At 58.4% G+C, this 15,312-nt stretch overlaps 1 protein-coding gene across 2 annotated transcripts in view; it reads left to right on the top strand.

Annotated features, from left to right (window-relative positions):
* Nucleotides 1–2,544: 2,544 nt before the first annotated feature.
* Nucleotides 2,545–15,312, top strand: part of SORCS2 (sortilin related VPS10 domain containing receptor 2) — a 423,267-nt gene continuing 410,499 nt past the window's right edge. For both annotated transcript variants that reach the window (XM_082727495.1, XM_082727496.1), the window contains exon 1: nucleotides 2,545–3,165. In XM_082727495.1, coding sequence (XP_082583621.1) covers nucleotides 2,689–3,165 — 477 coding nt within the window. In that variant the 5' untranslated portion in view covers nucleotides 2,545–2,688. The remainder of the gene's footprint in view (nucleotides 3,166–15,312) is intronic.

Raw genomic sequence — 15,312 nt, forward strand, 5'->3', positions numbered from 1 at the left:
TCACTCCCCCACTTAAAACCTTCCAGCGACTTTGCACCAGCCTGTGAATACAAATCAGGCCCGCTGCCGGCCTCCCCCGAGCACCGGCACCCTCGTGGACTTGACTGTGGCTCTCCTGCTCCAAGGGCCTCTGGGACCGCATTTCCCACTCTCCTTCTCTTCTGCTGCTTCTCCTTCTGGGCTCAAAGTTAGGCCCTTTGTGACTCCTCCCCCTCCATGTGGTGACCATCCGATGATTTTCTCCTGGGTCCTCAGTCCTGTCTGAAATGAGCCTTCCTTGGGACCTGTCTGTACAAGGAAGGGAGCTCTGCACCGGCCCCGGGGGGGGGGGGACTTACCCATTTCCTTCGTCACCGTGTCCACGCGCCGGGCAATGTTCGACAGCCTGGTGACCTCAGGGAGTCCCCACGTCTCTGAGCTTTGGATTCAGAGAAGGGCCGGATCAGTCCTGCCCTTCGACAAGCCCTGCAGCCTTATCTGGGCAGAAGCAGCCAGCCGACTGTTCTGGAAGAAGCCCGGTGAGGCGTCTGCCACTCCACCCACCTTCCAGGTCTGGACTCCCCTTCCACGCGGTCGTGGACCTTCACCAAGTCACAAACAAAGTGGGCCTCCGTGTGAGCCTGCGACAGTGGCTGGTCGTGCCCGTGGTGGAGAGGCTCCGTCTGAGCCTCTGAGGGGCAGTGAGCCTGTGAGCCCAGTGCCCTGACCACAGGTAACCACATGGGGCGGTGGGAAGGACGCCATCGAGGGGCCAGAAAACCCGGGCTGGAATCTGGTCTCTGACCGGCTCTGGCCTGGGGACCTCGGGCAGCTACCGCCTGGTGGAGTCTGGTTCCTCAACTGTGGAAAGGGGACCATCACATGCACCCCACAGCCTGGTCATGAGAATTACCTACAATAACCTGCAACGTCTCCTCCTACCCCGGGAGCGGGGACTCCCCCCCCCCCCCGCCCTCTGCCCCGGGCCCCAGGGATAGTGTCCAGAACAGAGTAGGTGCTCAGTCACTTGTCACAGTTTATCTTGGGGACAATGCTTAGGGGCTCCCTTTTATTAAAACAAGCGAACAAATGGGAGAGAGCTCTGAGCCTGTGTGGTTGGGGAGGGGCGGTGGGGGACCGGGGTGTGGGGAATGCCTGATGGGGCACCAGGTCAAAGCTGGGACACGACCCAGCCCTTTCCGGACAGCTGGCCCTGCTTTCCCCGCCAGGGCACGGTCTGCCCTGTGCCTTGTTTGAAGCTTCTTTCTGGGCTCCCAGGCTTGCCTCCCTCAGCCCTGCACTGACTGGGTTCTGCTCCTTTCTGCTCCCTGGGCCAGAACATGGGTTCCCACAGCTGATGGCTTCTGCATCCCTTCTGGACCCCGGGCCTAAGCTGGAAATTTCGAGTCTGACAGGTTGGGAATTGACACCACGAAGGGGGAGGGCCAGGGCACATTCCAGGGGTCACATCACATCCCGCCTCTTGAGGCTGGGCACAGACAGCCATGGCCCTGGGGACGCTCTCTGTAATTGGATATGACTTCCGGCTGAGCCTGGGGTGGGGGTGGGGGGTGAGCCAGCACCAGCACACAGGACACTGGGCGCTTCTCCTCTTGGGGGCCAGAGGGAACCCATAGTCTCCACCCTTCCCAAATGTTTGATGCTTTGCTCCTCTGCCTCATTCGTGGTTCTTTCTCTCTGGAGTGAAGATACCCAGCTGGGAGGCAGGTGTAGCACAGGGCCTCCTGATTTTTACCAGATGTAGAGATCTCTGGGGGAAGGATGGAGACAGGCCGGCCCCCTGCCCCCCACCCCCCAGCCTGGCCCAGGATGCGAAGCTGGTCTGGCCTCAGTGAAGTTCCCACTCCTATCCTGCTATTTTCCCTAAGGCCTATGTGGAGCACAACAAAGTTCTATTGAAATCTGCCTAAAGTAGCCCATGACCTCCCGTAGCGGCTTCCTGGGCTCTGGCTCTCTGTGGTCTGCCCGGCTGTGCCCTGGATGGGTCCTTGTCCCCACACCCCTCTAAATGCTTCCGCACCCAGGTGCCTACCCTCACGTTCAAAGACTGCCTGGTTGGGCCATGGGCAGTCTCAGGGCCTTTGCAATGCCTAGAGAGGCCCCTAGGTGCTGTCTACACTGCCCGCTCACTCTTCGGAGGCCCCTGACAGAGAACACCTCCCCACTTCCACACTGTGTTAGTTCGGGCTCTCTGGAATTCTCTCGTCCCTAAAGGTGTTCGCTGGGGGGCGGGTCTCCCGGGCTGTCATCCAGGGCCTGGCACCTGGCAGTGGTTCACCCCTGTGCCCCCAGGGCCTGGAACGGTGCATGGCACCAGTAGGTGCTCAGTGAGTACAGGAGGAAAGGGAGGGAGGAAGGGATGAGGGCAGAGAGGAGGGCAGGAGCAGGGGAGGAAGGGGGAAGGGAGGAAAGGAGGAGAGGGGTCTGGGGCTTGGCGCTCCCTGGGACCTGGGTTCAGGCCCTGAGCCGGTGGGCGCTCGCTCGGCGGGCGCGGGGCCGGCCGGCAGGTGGCGGTGCGCCCTCGGCTGCGCGGGCGGCGGCGGAGCGGCGAGTCCCCTCCTCCCGCCCGCTCCCTCCCCTCGCCGGCTCCTTTCTCTGCGCTCTCGCTCGCGCTTCCCAGCGCCCTCCCGCTCGCCCGGCCGCGGTCTCCGTCGCCCGCGCCCGCCCCGCCGCCGCCCCACGGCGACCATGGCGCCCCGGGGCCCCCCGCGCTCCCCGAAGGGCCCCGGCCCCGCAGCTAGAGCCCCGAGCCCGGGGGCGCCGCCGCCGCCGCCGCGCTCGCCGCGCTCGCGGCCGCTCCTGCTGCTGCTGCTGCTGCTGGCCGCCTGCGAGGCGGCGGGGCGCTCCCCCGAGCCCGGGCGCCTGGGTCCCCGCGCGCTGCTGACCCGGGTACCGGCGAGCCCGCCCGCGGGACGCGCGCTGCCTGGCGGCGACGAGGACCGGCAGGCGCGCGGCGCGGAGCCCGGCGCCCCGGGGCTCGGTCCCGCTCCAGGTCCCAGCGAGGACGGCGCCCCCGCCGCGGGCCAGGGGCGCTGGGCGCGGGCGGCTCCCGGGGCCGGAGCGGCTTCGCGGGCGCAGGTCTCGCTCATCAGCACGTCGTTCGTGCTCAAGGGGGACGCAACGCACAACCAGGCGATGGTGCACTGGACGGGCGAGAACAGCAGCGTAAGTGACCTCCGCGCGCCCCCCGCGGCCCCTGCCCCGGACCCCTCGAGCCCCCACTTCCGGACCGCCCCGCGGTCACCCTGTGCGTTCTCGGTGACTTGGGGACGCGAGTCACCTCGGCGGCGCCCCTACCGGACTCTGGCCAAGGGTTTCTTGGGGGAGAGGTCCCCAGATATGTGAAGACCCTACCTCACAGGGTTCTGGGACCCCGAGCCACCTCGGAGGCGCCCCCAGTGGCCTCCCGATCCCAGGTTATGGGGTGGGGGTGTCTCCCGAGGCTTCGGAACCCTGGTCACCTAGGGTCCCTCCCGGTCCTTTAGGACCGCCCCAACTCGTTGTTGCGCCCGGACCGCTCTCAGACTCCACCCGGTCCGCTCAGCGTTGTGTTCTGGGTTTTTGACTGCGGGAACCTCTCCACCCAGGTCTGCCCCGGACCCCGCTAGTGGTCTATCCTGGAGCTTGCTCCACGAGCTCCAGGTATTCCGTGGTCCGCTCGGCGTGGGATTCTGGGACCCCCTGTCCGGATTCCCCTAGTGCGACCCGGGGCTGCACCAGGAAGCGCAGGGACTGCGTACCCACGGAGTTGGGCGCCACGCCGCGCTCGCAGCCGGCGGCCGCAAACTCCCCGCCCTCCCTCCACCTTCCCCTGTACTCTGGAAGTTGAGCTCCTCCACCCCTGGCCACATCTATTAGGGTCCTGGGTGCCTCCTTCCTCCAGCGCTGCGCTGTGGTTCCTATCCCTCTGGATACCGGTCCCTTCCTTTTTTTTTTTTTTTTTGTGGTTCTTGGAGGTTGGCCCTCATATTCTTCCCTGGGGAGCTGCCTCAGCCTCCTTTTTGCCCAGGGCAGATGACCAATGGTCAGGCATGGGTCGTCTCCCAGCAGCCCTGGTGGGTTATCCCCAGTTTGGAAAGAGAGCAGGGAGGTGGCAGCTGTTGGGGGGGGGCTGTTGTGTGGGGAGTAGAGATGGGACTCTCCGCTTACTCCCTGCCATCGGTGTTGACTTAGGTCTCTCCAGAGGCTGACCCCCACCCCCCCGGTTCTTTTCTTGGGCAAAGTTCCAAGGAGGCAGCATTGGGCCAGCACCCCTGCATGCTTTGGGAGTGGAGGGATGGGCATCTTTGAGCTTCCTTACCCAGGAAAGGGATGTAACATGGGCTCCAGGCGCTTTTACCTTTCTCTGGCCCTGCTGGTCTGATGCGAGTGGGGGCGGGGCGGATTCGGCCAGAGAAGGGAGGGGTGGGGGTTGACCATATTGGACCACCCTATGGCTTCTCCAGCCGAATCCTGGGGCAGCGCATCCAGGGGACAGCACTGGCTGCACCTGATTGGTCCAGAGCCCAGGGCCCTGCCGGTCCCCCACCGGGTCATTTCTGCCACCTGCAGTCAGACTAGAATCCTTGGGTGGAGGGTGGGGGACTGTTAAGTTGATGTCCGGGAGGCCAGCAGGGGGCGCTCAGGGAGCTAGGTGGAGTGGGGGTTGGGGGAATGGTGCCTGTCCGGAGGTAGCAGGCTTCCCCCTCCCTTGAAGAGCCCTAGGAGATGGTCCCTGAGAGCCAGGGGCGACCCCAGCTCTTGATCACTCCCCATCCTGGTGGACAACCCCCCCCCAACCCCCGGCCTTTGTGTTGTAAGCTCTGACTTAGGGACCTAAAGGTAACTAGGAACCCAACATTTCCTGGAACACATGAGCATTTCAGGTCATCCTCTAGAGCCCCACTGTCTCAATTAAGCCCCCCACCCCACTGGCTGAAGGGATGAATCAGCTGCTGACCCAATCCCTGGGTCATTTTCCCTTTTTGGGTCAGGCGGGGATGTGGGGGTGGCAAAAGGAAGAGGGAGGTGGGTCAGGGGTGGGACCGGCACCTTTGGGACTCACTGGCTCCCAGCACCCACCCCAGCAGGAGTACAGAGTGGGAGGGAGTGAGGAGGGGTTGGGCCCGTGGGGCTGGAGTTCCTGGGTGGGGGTGGGGAGCATCAGAGGAGCCTTCCTGATTTTGCTCCCTGGGGACTCAGGCTCAGGTGTGTGACTGCTTTGTAACTAGGTGGCTTGTATCCTGGCTGCTGGAGAAGGGGGCTTGGGAGGGGAGGGGATCTGGCTTCTCTTTGGTGGGGGAGGGGCAAGAGGTCCAGAACAGGAGAGGTGTGTTAAAGGCTGGATCTCTCCGCTGCCCCCCTCAGCCCCCCCCCCCCCCCCCCCCCCCCGCTCCGCGGCAAAGGGGAGGGCAGGGATAGCATGTAAAAAGCCAGGCCCAGCCTGGCACTTAGCACACACTTAGGAGGCAGAAGCCAGAAGTACCTTATTTCCATCAGGGAGTGTTGTTGGAGCAGCAAAGAGAAGGCAAGCTGCATGGAAATGTTGACCCAGGCATTTGGCTCCAGCACCTTCTCACTTCTGCTTCCCTTCTCCCGCTCACCCATCCTCTGGAATGGGATGTTGAGGCCAACTGCATTCTCTCTGGAAAAGCAGGTCACCGTCTGGCCCAGGGATCAGGTGGTACATTAAGAATTTCATCTTGCCTGGGGAAGGCTCATATGGAAAGGGAAAGCCGAACCAAGTGCTTACATGAAAATGTGTTTCTAATTGTTACTTGTTCAGTGCACAGGTGGCATTGTTTTCTGGGCACGGGAAGAAGGTCTTAGAAATGTGCTTTGCTCCCTCTGTTCTCAGCGGGCAGCCACAGGGCCCGAGATATTAACCAAGGCATTCTGCACTTGGTTTTGCCTGCACTTGAAGGCATGATTTGCTACAACAGGGAAGAAACAAACTTGAGCCCGATTTGCAAGAGCAGAGCCTTTCACAAATTTTATTTCGTTCCCTGTGTCTGGGTAGGGAGACCCCGGAAACTATTCTTTGCAGATGTGGCCCCCAGCAGCAGAGGAAGTGTTCGCTTTACCGCAGCAGGTGTTTTCAAAAATTTAAAAAAAAAAAAAAAACGTTTGCTGAGAGGGATAGACTTTCTGAGATAGTGTTTTTGAGTGTCTGTGAGGAGTCACAGGATTGCAGGAGACAAGCCCTTGTCGCTGAGCACTGGGAACCTGTGTGTCTTTTCCTTCCCACGGCCTGATTCTTCCCGCTCCCATGGAGATGGGGAAGCCGGCTTGCCTGGAAGTTCAAACACTGTCTTTCCGTCGTAGAAACGAACGGTTAAGTGAGCTAAAAGAACGTTTCATCAGGACCACTGGGTGTTGCCTTTGAGGGATCCAGGAGGGGCTTTGCCCGGAGGCTCCAGGTTTCGCTTCTCTAGAGCTGCTGCTTCTATGTACTGTTTGGCTGTGGCAGGGTGTGGCACTTAAGCTAGCTTTGGTGCCTTCGCGGCACTTGAACTTGAGCTTGCTGTGACTCCACCTGGTTGGTTCAGTGTTGTCCTGGCATCAGTAGATGAGCACCTCTCCCTGTCCCCCACCGTCCCCATCCTCACCCCCTCCCCCATTTTGCACATTTGCACCATGCTGTGCTCACAGGGCTTGGGATGTCCATGGGACATGGGAGCTGTGTATAGAGGTAATTCTGAGCTGGTGATCCACATTCTCTGCTCTGGGGTCTCTAGGATCCGGATATTTGTGTCTCTTTTAGACCCAGGGAGCCAAAGCTCCAGATAGAGGGTGTGAATTGGGTCATGACAACTTGCCAGATGTCACGTTCCGGGAGGGCAGGTCCATTAGTGTGCTCGGGCACACTCAGGCAGCCCAGACCGGGTGGCTTCAATGACATAAGCATGTTTCCCCCCGGGCCTGGAGGCTGGGAGTCTGAGGTTGGTTCTCTCACGTGGTCGTCCTCTGTGTGTGTGTCTGTGTCTCGATCTCCTCTTCTTCTGAGGACCCCTGTAAGATTGGATCAGGACCACCTGACTGGCCTCATGTTCACTTAATTTGAACGTTTTTAAAGACCCTCCGAAATACAGTTCCAGTTAGAGGGGGTTGAATGAAGTTTGTGGAAGGGGCCCCAAATCAGCCCACAGCGGCGGGGAAGGGGTCTCTCTCACCCTTTTGTTCATGGAGTGTAATGTGGTAGATCTCAGGGTGGTCTGGCAGGAGAGAAGGGAGGGACACCAAAGGTAGGGTACGAGGGGCAAGTGCCATCTTCCCTGGTGGGGAAATCAGGGGAGGCTGCCTGGAGGAGGTGGTATCAGAGTGGGCCTAAGGAAAGATTAGGGGAGGTGTATGGGAGATGGAGAGGATCACTCAATGGGGAGGAGCAGCATGGACAAGCTCTGAGACGTGGAAATTTAAAGGTGTGTACCTGTTGTGTAAAGACTGTGGATGCATTGTGCATAGAGATGGATCAGAGGGAAGAAGTTTGGGAAAAACAGGTTAAAGTCAGCTCCTCAGGGAACCTAATGTGAGGCTGGAGAGCCCATGTGGGCTGGATGAAGTGGTGGCTTTGTTTTGTTTTATTTGGTTTGAAGGTTAAAAGCTTTTATTTAGAAAGGCCAAAATGATTGTGGGCTAATTGGAACAGCTAGGTTGTGCAAAAATGACTTGAAAATCCCCTTTCGATGTCCCCAAAGAGTTGATTCCGTTATATGTGCTTTATTCTTCCTGTGGACCTCCGACCTCAGGGGGATCAAGCAGAAATAGGGCTTAGGCTCTCTGCCATCATCGCTGGGCTCCAGGCAAGGCGCTGGACCCCTGAGCAAACCAGCAGGTTACTGGGGATGGTGCCCGGGGAGGCTGAAGCTGTGGAGTGATCCCAGTTCCTGCCACAGGGTACCCTCCACACCATGGAGGGGGACCTCTCAGGTGACCATGTGCTTTTCTGTGTATCACAGGGAACTGGTGGGATTGGTCACGGAGACGGTGGTGGTGACGGACATGTGATCCTCAGCGCCTGCTGGCCTGGGGTTCCCCGGCCTCATCCTTCCTGGCTCAGAGATCTTGGGCAAACTGACTCAGTTGGGTCTTGCCATCTTGGAGCCTGACTGGGAAGCCTCGCTTTGGGCCTGCTTGGCACCTGAAGGAGGTGGTCCTTGTGCTCCGACCTGGGCCTGGCCTACAGCGAGCTTGTAGGAAGCTATGTTGGGTCCCATCTGAGCACCCGGGGTGGGAAGGGGCTGTGTGGGTAGCAACGGGGGCTGGAGGGGAGGCTTCTGGACAGAGGCTCGGAGGCGAGGCTCCTGGGAGACTGAGACTTGGGCTGGACCCTGGAGGGGCGGGGGAGGCAAGGGGGTGTGAGAGAGCTTTCCAGGTGAGGATGGATGGGCTGTGGCAGCCCCTCGCTCTGCAGGCCTCTCTCTTTCCCAGGGCCCTGTGGGCTTCACGACACAGTAAAGGCCTTCTCCTCAAGCACTTGTAGGTTCTCGAATGAACAGGTCCAAATCCAGTGACAGAGCTGACTTGTGGCCTGTGTCTGATGCCGCGGTTTCTTAGAGGCGAGCTGGGTAGCTCCAGGGCGCAGGGTCTCACGTTCAAGCCCGCTGAATGCTACGTGCCTTATTTTGGAATTCCAGCCCACCGCCGTGCAGGCCTCCCGGCAGTTTGGGGTTGGGGACTGAACTGGAGGGAGACGTCTGGCCCATGGGAGGCTGAGCTGTGGCTGTGTGGCACATCAGTGGTGACCAGTGGCCACCTGGGGCGAGGAGCAGACTGGGAGGCAGAGCATGAAGGCCCAAGGCGAGGCACGGGGGGCCTGCAAAGCCCCCAACACTAGGACAGGGAAAGGACATCGTCAGTCAAGAAGCCGAGCTTGAAGGCAGAGAGACGGCCCCATTAATAAAGTTCCTGAACACGTTGCACAAATCTACTTTTACTTTAATAAAGTGGCTATTTAATCTGTAGTTGCATGAGAGTTCCTGAGAGTGTTTTAAAGAGGTCATAAATTAACTCCATCCTTCTGCCGGCCCCTTCGGAGTGGAGTGTGGCCCAGTGCAAGGGCCTTCTGGAGGGTTGCCTTTGTGTTTAATTCTGATTTTATTATTATCTGTCGGAGGCAGGCTCAGGCCCCGGAGCAGGGGTACGGGGTTGGAGCGGTTGGAAAATACTCAGGGAGGAGGCCAAGCCCCTGTGCCTTTCTCAGTTGAGAGAGACCCTGAGGGGGAACTTGGCCTTGCTTTGTTGTGTTTGAGGTATCTATCCTTTTGCCTCCAAAGACAGAGTTATTTATAGAATCTTACAAATGACCTGTTTCATCCTCACCCCTCCTAAAGCCCAGTGTATGTGAGTGCTTCGTGGAACAGGGGTGCCGACGAGCCGAGATGCCAGGCCACCACCGCTGTTCCCAGCCACTGTCCACAGGATTGGAAGCCCCAGAGGCAGGGAAACCCGGGACCCCCAGGCCTCCATCTGCAGCGTTTAGAGGCTCGAAGGCAAGCACCTGATCTGTTCATAGCCTGCTATTTTGCTGCAGCAATCCTGTGAAAGCCTCACACTGGGCTGGAGCTGGGCTTCTGCACATAGAGGAAATGCCTTATAAACGTGAAACGTGCCCAGGATGGGGGTCCCCCTAAGTATGATCTGCTCGCTCGAGCCCCAATTCTTCCTAGAGCCATGACCCTCAGGGCCCCAGGTCAGTAGGTCCGCGGGTGGTGGACGGTGGGGGCCCTGTGCTCGCTGGTACCCGGCAGGTGCACGTGCGCCCTGACCTGCTCCGGCTTCTATGGGAAACTGAGGCTTGTTTTCAGCCTCCCGGGGAGCGGGTGGTGGGCACACACCCACCGAGGGCAGCATCGACATCTTTTTAACTTGAGCCCTGTGGCTCGGGGACCCTTCACACAACGTGTCTCATGCTCATCCTCTTCATCCCGACTCTGTTCCGTTTGTTGTCTTCAAAAATTAATAGGGATCCTCGAACGTGTGGGCTCTCACAGGAGGACTGAAGGAAAAAGGAAACCTCGGATGCTCTTTGGAGATAGAAAAGTTCCTCTCCATTCTGCATTTCTGTAGCAGTCAGTGACTGTGTTTGCACAGAATGTTACAATCTTTTAATTAGTTTCTTCTCAGACCACCTTGAAGATCTTAAAATAACACCTTTCTCCTTCCTCGGTAATTTTTTTGCAAAAGCAGGTAATTTCTTTGCAGCGCGGAGCTCATCTTGACTTCAACAGGGCACATATCGCTCACACGGCGCCATTTCCTGATGCTCGGAGATAAATTCGGTTCGAATCAAAGTATAAAAACAATTGCTTGTCATTTACATAGGGCTCCTGATGAGTAATAATGAAGTTAATAATCCCGGGCTCCACTGATGGGCTCATTGCTATGCCGGGTGCCTCACCTGCCTTCCCTCCGCTAGCCCTGCAAAGTTGACATGATTATCATACCCACTTTCCAGACAAGAGAAGTCAAGTTCACGGCCACACAGGGATGAGGGGGGCTTGCCTGAAGCCACACAGCTAGTAAGGGTCCAAGTTGACATCTAATTCTTTTCCTCTTAAGCCTGAGTGGTGTTTTGTTTTGTTTTGTTTTTAGTTTTAGTGCAAGAGATATATTTTCTTTTTTCTTGATTATTATTTTGTAATTCTAAATGGAAGTATCATAAAAGTTTTCATCATTACCAGGGGTAGGTGTCTGGTTCAGGGACTTTAAGCCACCAGTGCCCTCCGCTTCCAGAGCTCACTCGTTTTTCTCAAATGGAAACTGTGTCCCCATGAAACACTAGCCCCCCGTGTTTCCTGCCCCCAGCCCCTGGTGCCCTCCCTCTGTTCTGCTTTCTGTCTCTATGAACTTGATTCCTCTGGCAGACCTACCTAAGTGGAAACATACATACATACGTTGTCTTTTTGTGACTGACTTATTTCAGGAGCATAATATCCTCTAGGTTCATCTAGGCGGTAGCAGGTGTCAGAATGTCTATCCTTTCTTAAGGCTGAATAATATAGTCTGTTGTCTGGGTGGACCACATCTTCATCCGTCCGTCTGTCTGTCCATCCAGGGAGCACTGGGGGATGTTCCTACCTTCTAGCTGTTGTGAATCACGCTGCGGTGATCCTGGGCATACAGATAGATGATCGAGTCCTCGAGTCCACTTCTTGTGGGTGCGTACCCAGAAATGGGCCTGCTGAGTCATGTGGGAATCCCGGGTTGGTTTTGTGGTCGAGCCCGAGGTCTTAACTGGAGCAGAAATTGCTCTTGTGTCTGCCTTGAGTTTTGCCGGCCTGCCCATTAGTTGCATGACTGCAATCCCCCAAGAAGCCCACCGCCTGCGTTTCTGGAAGAGAACTGTTGACCGTGTTAGAGGCGGTTCTGCGTCTAGAGAGGGCCTGGCGGCGAGACTGTGCGTGGGAGCGGCTTTTGTTTCTGCGTTTTTCCAATAATCCTGGATTCTGCCAGCACGACCCAAGGGAGGGGCTGTTGCTCAGAGCCCGGGAAAACCAGCTCTGTCTGTGTTGCAAAGTCAGAAGGAGGCCGGCTGGTCCGCTGCCTGGCCAAGGAGGGGGAGGAGGAAGCTGGCTGGGGCGAAGCGGTCCTGAAGGCTGGTGGTGTGCATTTCAAGTTCAAGCTTGTTCCACTTCCTCCCTGCATTTAGGAGCTTTTCCCTATTGACTGCCTCATTGGCCTGTGAAATAATTCAATTTTCCCTCCGTAAAAATAAAGCACTCAATAAAAAATCTCATGTTTTTCTCAATTTATTCCTATCAATCCTGCTTAACCCCATCCAAGTTCATTTTCTGATTTATCCTTGGACCGTGGGATGGGGCTTCTGGGGGTTGATAACTGCAGCAGCTCTGCCTCTGTGCTTTGAGGGGGCTGCTGTGTGCCTCGCTCACTGTCAGGCACCGTGGGCTGCCCCCTGACGCCCACTGAGGGGCTTCCTGGCTCCGGCGACCTGGTTCGGGGGGTTCTTAGCACTTTCTGTGCCATGGACGGCCCTACTCTGAGTCTGGAGGAGCCCATGGAACTTTGTCAGGATGTTGTTTTAATAATGAGCATAAAAGAAAATCTACAGCATTCAAAGGAAATCAGTTCTGTGGCAATGTAGTTAGTGAAATACTGAGTTGAATTTCTTTACCAACATAGTAAAGGAGCCAGCAGAAGGCAGAGGCTCGTATGTGTGTAGGAGCAACAGTGATGCGAGGCCATGGCCCATGGAAAGAGAGGGGAGAGAGAGACCCTGTGGGAATGATTCCTCTTCCCTGCTCCCTGTGTACTGTGTCCCCCAGGCTCCAGCCTCTGGGCTCTTGTCTGCTTGTTCTCTGCTCTCCCCCAGTGCCTGGCACCTAGTAGATGCTCAGTAAGCCTTTGAGTAGAAGAGGAGTGACTGTCAGTCCTATAGGGTGCCAGAGCCCAGAGGCCCAGCCCACTCCCCTTTGGGGAGTGACAGGGCTGAGGCCCCCTGTTCAGATGCCTACTCTTTGAAGCATTAACTACTCCTCACCCCTGAGCAGACAGGTCATGTTGGCTTCACAGAGACCTGGAGAGGTCTCTTTCCTGTCCGAGACGAGGCCAAGAGGAAAGCTGTCCAGAAGCTTCTGACTCATGGCAGTGGCTGTGTGGTCAGGCCCTGGTGCCACCAGGTCTCCTGCCTTTGCCCTTTGGTCAGGAACCAGGGCACTCTGGTGAGAAGGCACCTGCTCTGGAATTAGGGGCTTTAAATAGCATCCCCCGTTCCAGTCTCATTTCATGGATGTAAGACAAAATGTCTGGGAGATGGCTACACTCAGCTTTTGGACCAAGACTGGGTGGGCTAGGGTGCTGTCTCCAGCAAAGCTGGCCCAGGACATGGCTCTGGGGCGGTGGGAGCACCAGCTTTGGAGCGGCAGGAGCACTGACTCTGGAGCAGTGGGAGCACCAGCTCCTGGTGGCCTGAGTATCCTTCTCTGGTACTTGCGGCCCGTCCATCTGGCTGCCAGCAGCTCCGCACTGAACAGTCCCTTGGGCTGGCTCCCCGGAGGAGTGGCCTTGTTCCATGTCACTCTCCTATGTTGTGTGTCCCCTTCAAGGTGTCGTCTTTAGAGGCTGGGGTGCTGGCAGCACCCCCTTACTGTGCCCCCTTTCCCCCACTGACATGCTGCACACAGAGCCCAGGGGAGCACACACCAGCTGGTGTTCTGTGTCCTGGTCCCCATAGTGACTGCTGGGACCTGCGCCTGCCCTAGGGCACAGGAGGAGATTGCTGGTGTGTGCAGAAGCTGGGGTCAGAGGGCAAAGCTGGAACCCACTGAGCAGATGGCGGGGGTGCCCGTCTGAGCCAGGGGGTCCGATGTGGGTACGTTTCCCGGAACGGTTGGACCAGCGGTATTCATGAAACATGGGGGCTCCAAGAATTCGCTTGTACAGAGAATTTCTCGTTGATGGCTGGCTTTTCACAAGTTGCTTGACGTGAATGATTGCCTGGAATGCTCTCTTCTTAAGAGCAAGTCAGTTTCTTTACATTCTGTCCCAGGCGAGCAGAGGCCCGGGCCGGCACAGGGAAATCCAAAACCTGCGGCCCTCGGGGGTGGAGGGAGCGTTGGGGCCGCCTTCCCTAAGATCCCTCTGCTTCCTGTCTGCTCCCCCCTCCACCAGGCCAGCCCTGGACTCCGAGGTGGCCTTGTCCCCATCTGTCCGCCCAGCCCGTGGCCGCCTCACTCCTCGGGGGTGGGGGGGAGAGGGGGGCCATCCCTGTGTCATGTTGGGGAAGGAAGAAGATCGCCCTCATTTCTCCAGGGAGCAGGGAGTCCTGCCTTCCGGAGGCTTCCAAATGGCCTCTCAGTGCATGCTGTCCACTTAGAAGTTCAGGGAATGGTCATCTGGGCAGGGCCTTGGCAGCACAGGGGTGGAGGCAGGGCCCATCTTCTGCCCTCCGCTCCTCCTCCCTCTCCTGGGGACACATTTCCTGGGCCCACTCCCTGCGGGCCGGGCTTCGTTCTCAGCAGGTCAGCAACGGACGCCCTTCTGAGCCCGCCATCAGAGACTGCCCGCTGGTCTCCAGGCTCAGCTGCCTCCACAGCCCCAGAGCCAGGGCAGCAGCCCCACCTGTTCGTGCCTATGGCTCACAAGACCTCATGTGTTAGTCCCTGAGTTGCCCGTGGCCCCAGAGCAGCTCTCGAGATGGCCGCTTTAAGGACGAGAGATTGCAACTCCGTCTGGGGCCAGCAAACTGTGGGGCTGGGCTTGACCTCTGCTGTGTCTCCTTCAGGGTCCCCAGAATTTTTGTGGGGATGAATCCTCCTGTCACTGGGCTCACTGGTGGCCTCTCTGTAGTCCCGTAGAGGAGCTTGCGACCATTCCCAGGTCTGGGATCTTGGGAGCACTGAGAGGGCTCTGAGAGGCTGACAAGCCGTGTGAGCCTACCTGTCCTGGCTGGGAATGGGCAGCGTGGAGGGTGGCCCCATCTGCCTCCACATCTTTCCCCCAACACAGCATGACCCTCACATGCTCCATAGGCTCCCGCACGCCCACCAGCTCCTACCTGTCCCTGACCACACTCAGGCCCTCTTCACACCCACGGCCCTCCACGGGGCTGTCCCCTCTGCTCTGCTGCCTCCTGGCTACCAGTGGCCCTGGCCAGCTGCTAACCTCACGTGGTTTTGTCTTTCTCATCCTTAAGGACAGTAAGTGACCTGTGGACCGAAGGCCTATGTAAAGGGCTGGCCTGGGTGCTGGGCCACTGGCTTCTACCCAGGGTGCCCCTCCTCATCCCTGCTGCTCAGGCTGGCCCTCCTCACCCCTGCCACACTGCCCCATCCTTCAGGAATGTGGTCCCTCACCCTGGGCCTCACTGCCCTCCTCCGAGGCTTCCTGCATACTTCTGGGGTTGGCTGGCCCATCCTGGGTGGGAGGAGGGGGTTCTCTGGGGTGTTGTGGTGTCGGGCCAGAGGCCCCCCCCCGCCCCTGCTGGAAGGGAGCCTGCCAGAGAGTGAGAGTGGGGTCAGCAGTGAGGCCATCTGGAGGTGCTTAAGCCCCAGGCTCAGCGCCCCCCACGAGTGGTGGCTGAGCCCCACCCCTGGCTGGTGCGTGGGCGCCAACCCACGAGTTTGGGGCCATTTCCAGTCTGGGGTTTGCTGGAATCCGAAGCTCCCCCCGAGGCTGACTTTGGCAGGTCTTGTTCTCAGTGTGATGGGAGGAAGGCAGAATGCCAGGGTGACCCCCCCCCCCCCGCTTGTCAACGACCCACAGTTTTATTGACACCCACGGGGCTTGGCTTGGCCTGAATTCGCACTTCCCTCACGGGGCCTTGGAGAGAGCGGGTTTGAATGGTGGATGTGCTCATCCGACCGCGAGCATGGA

The sequence above is a fragment of the Mustela nivalis genome (genome assembly GCF_964662115.1).
Source record: "Mustela nivalis genome assembly, chromosome: 4".
Lineage (NCBI taxonomy): Eukaryota > Metazoa > Chordata > Mammalia > Carnivora > Mustelidae > Mustela > Mustela nivalis.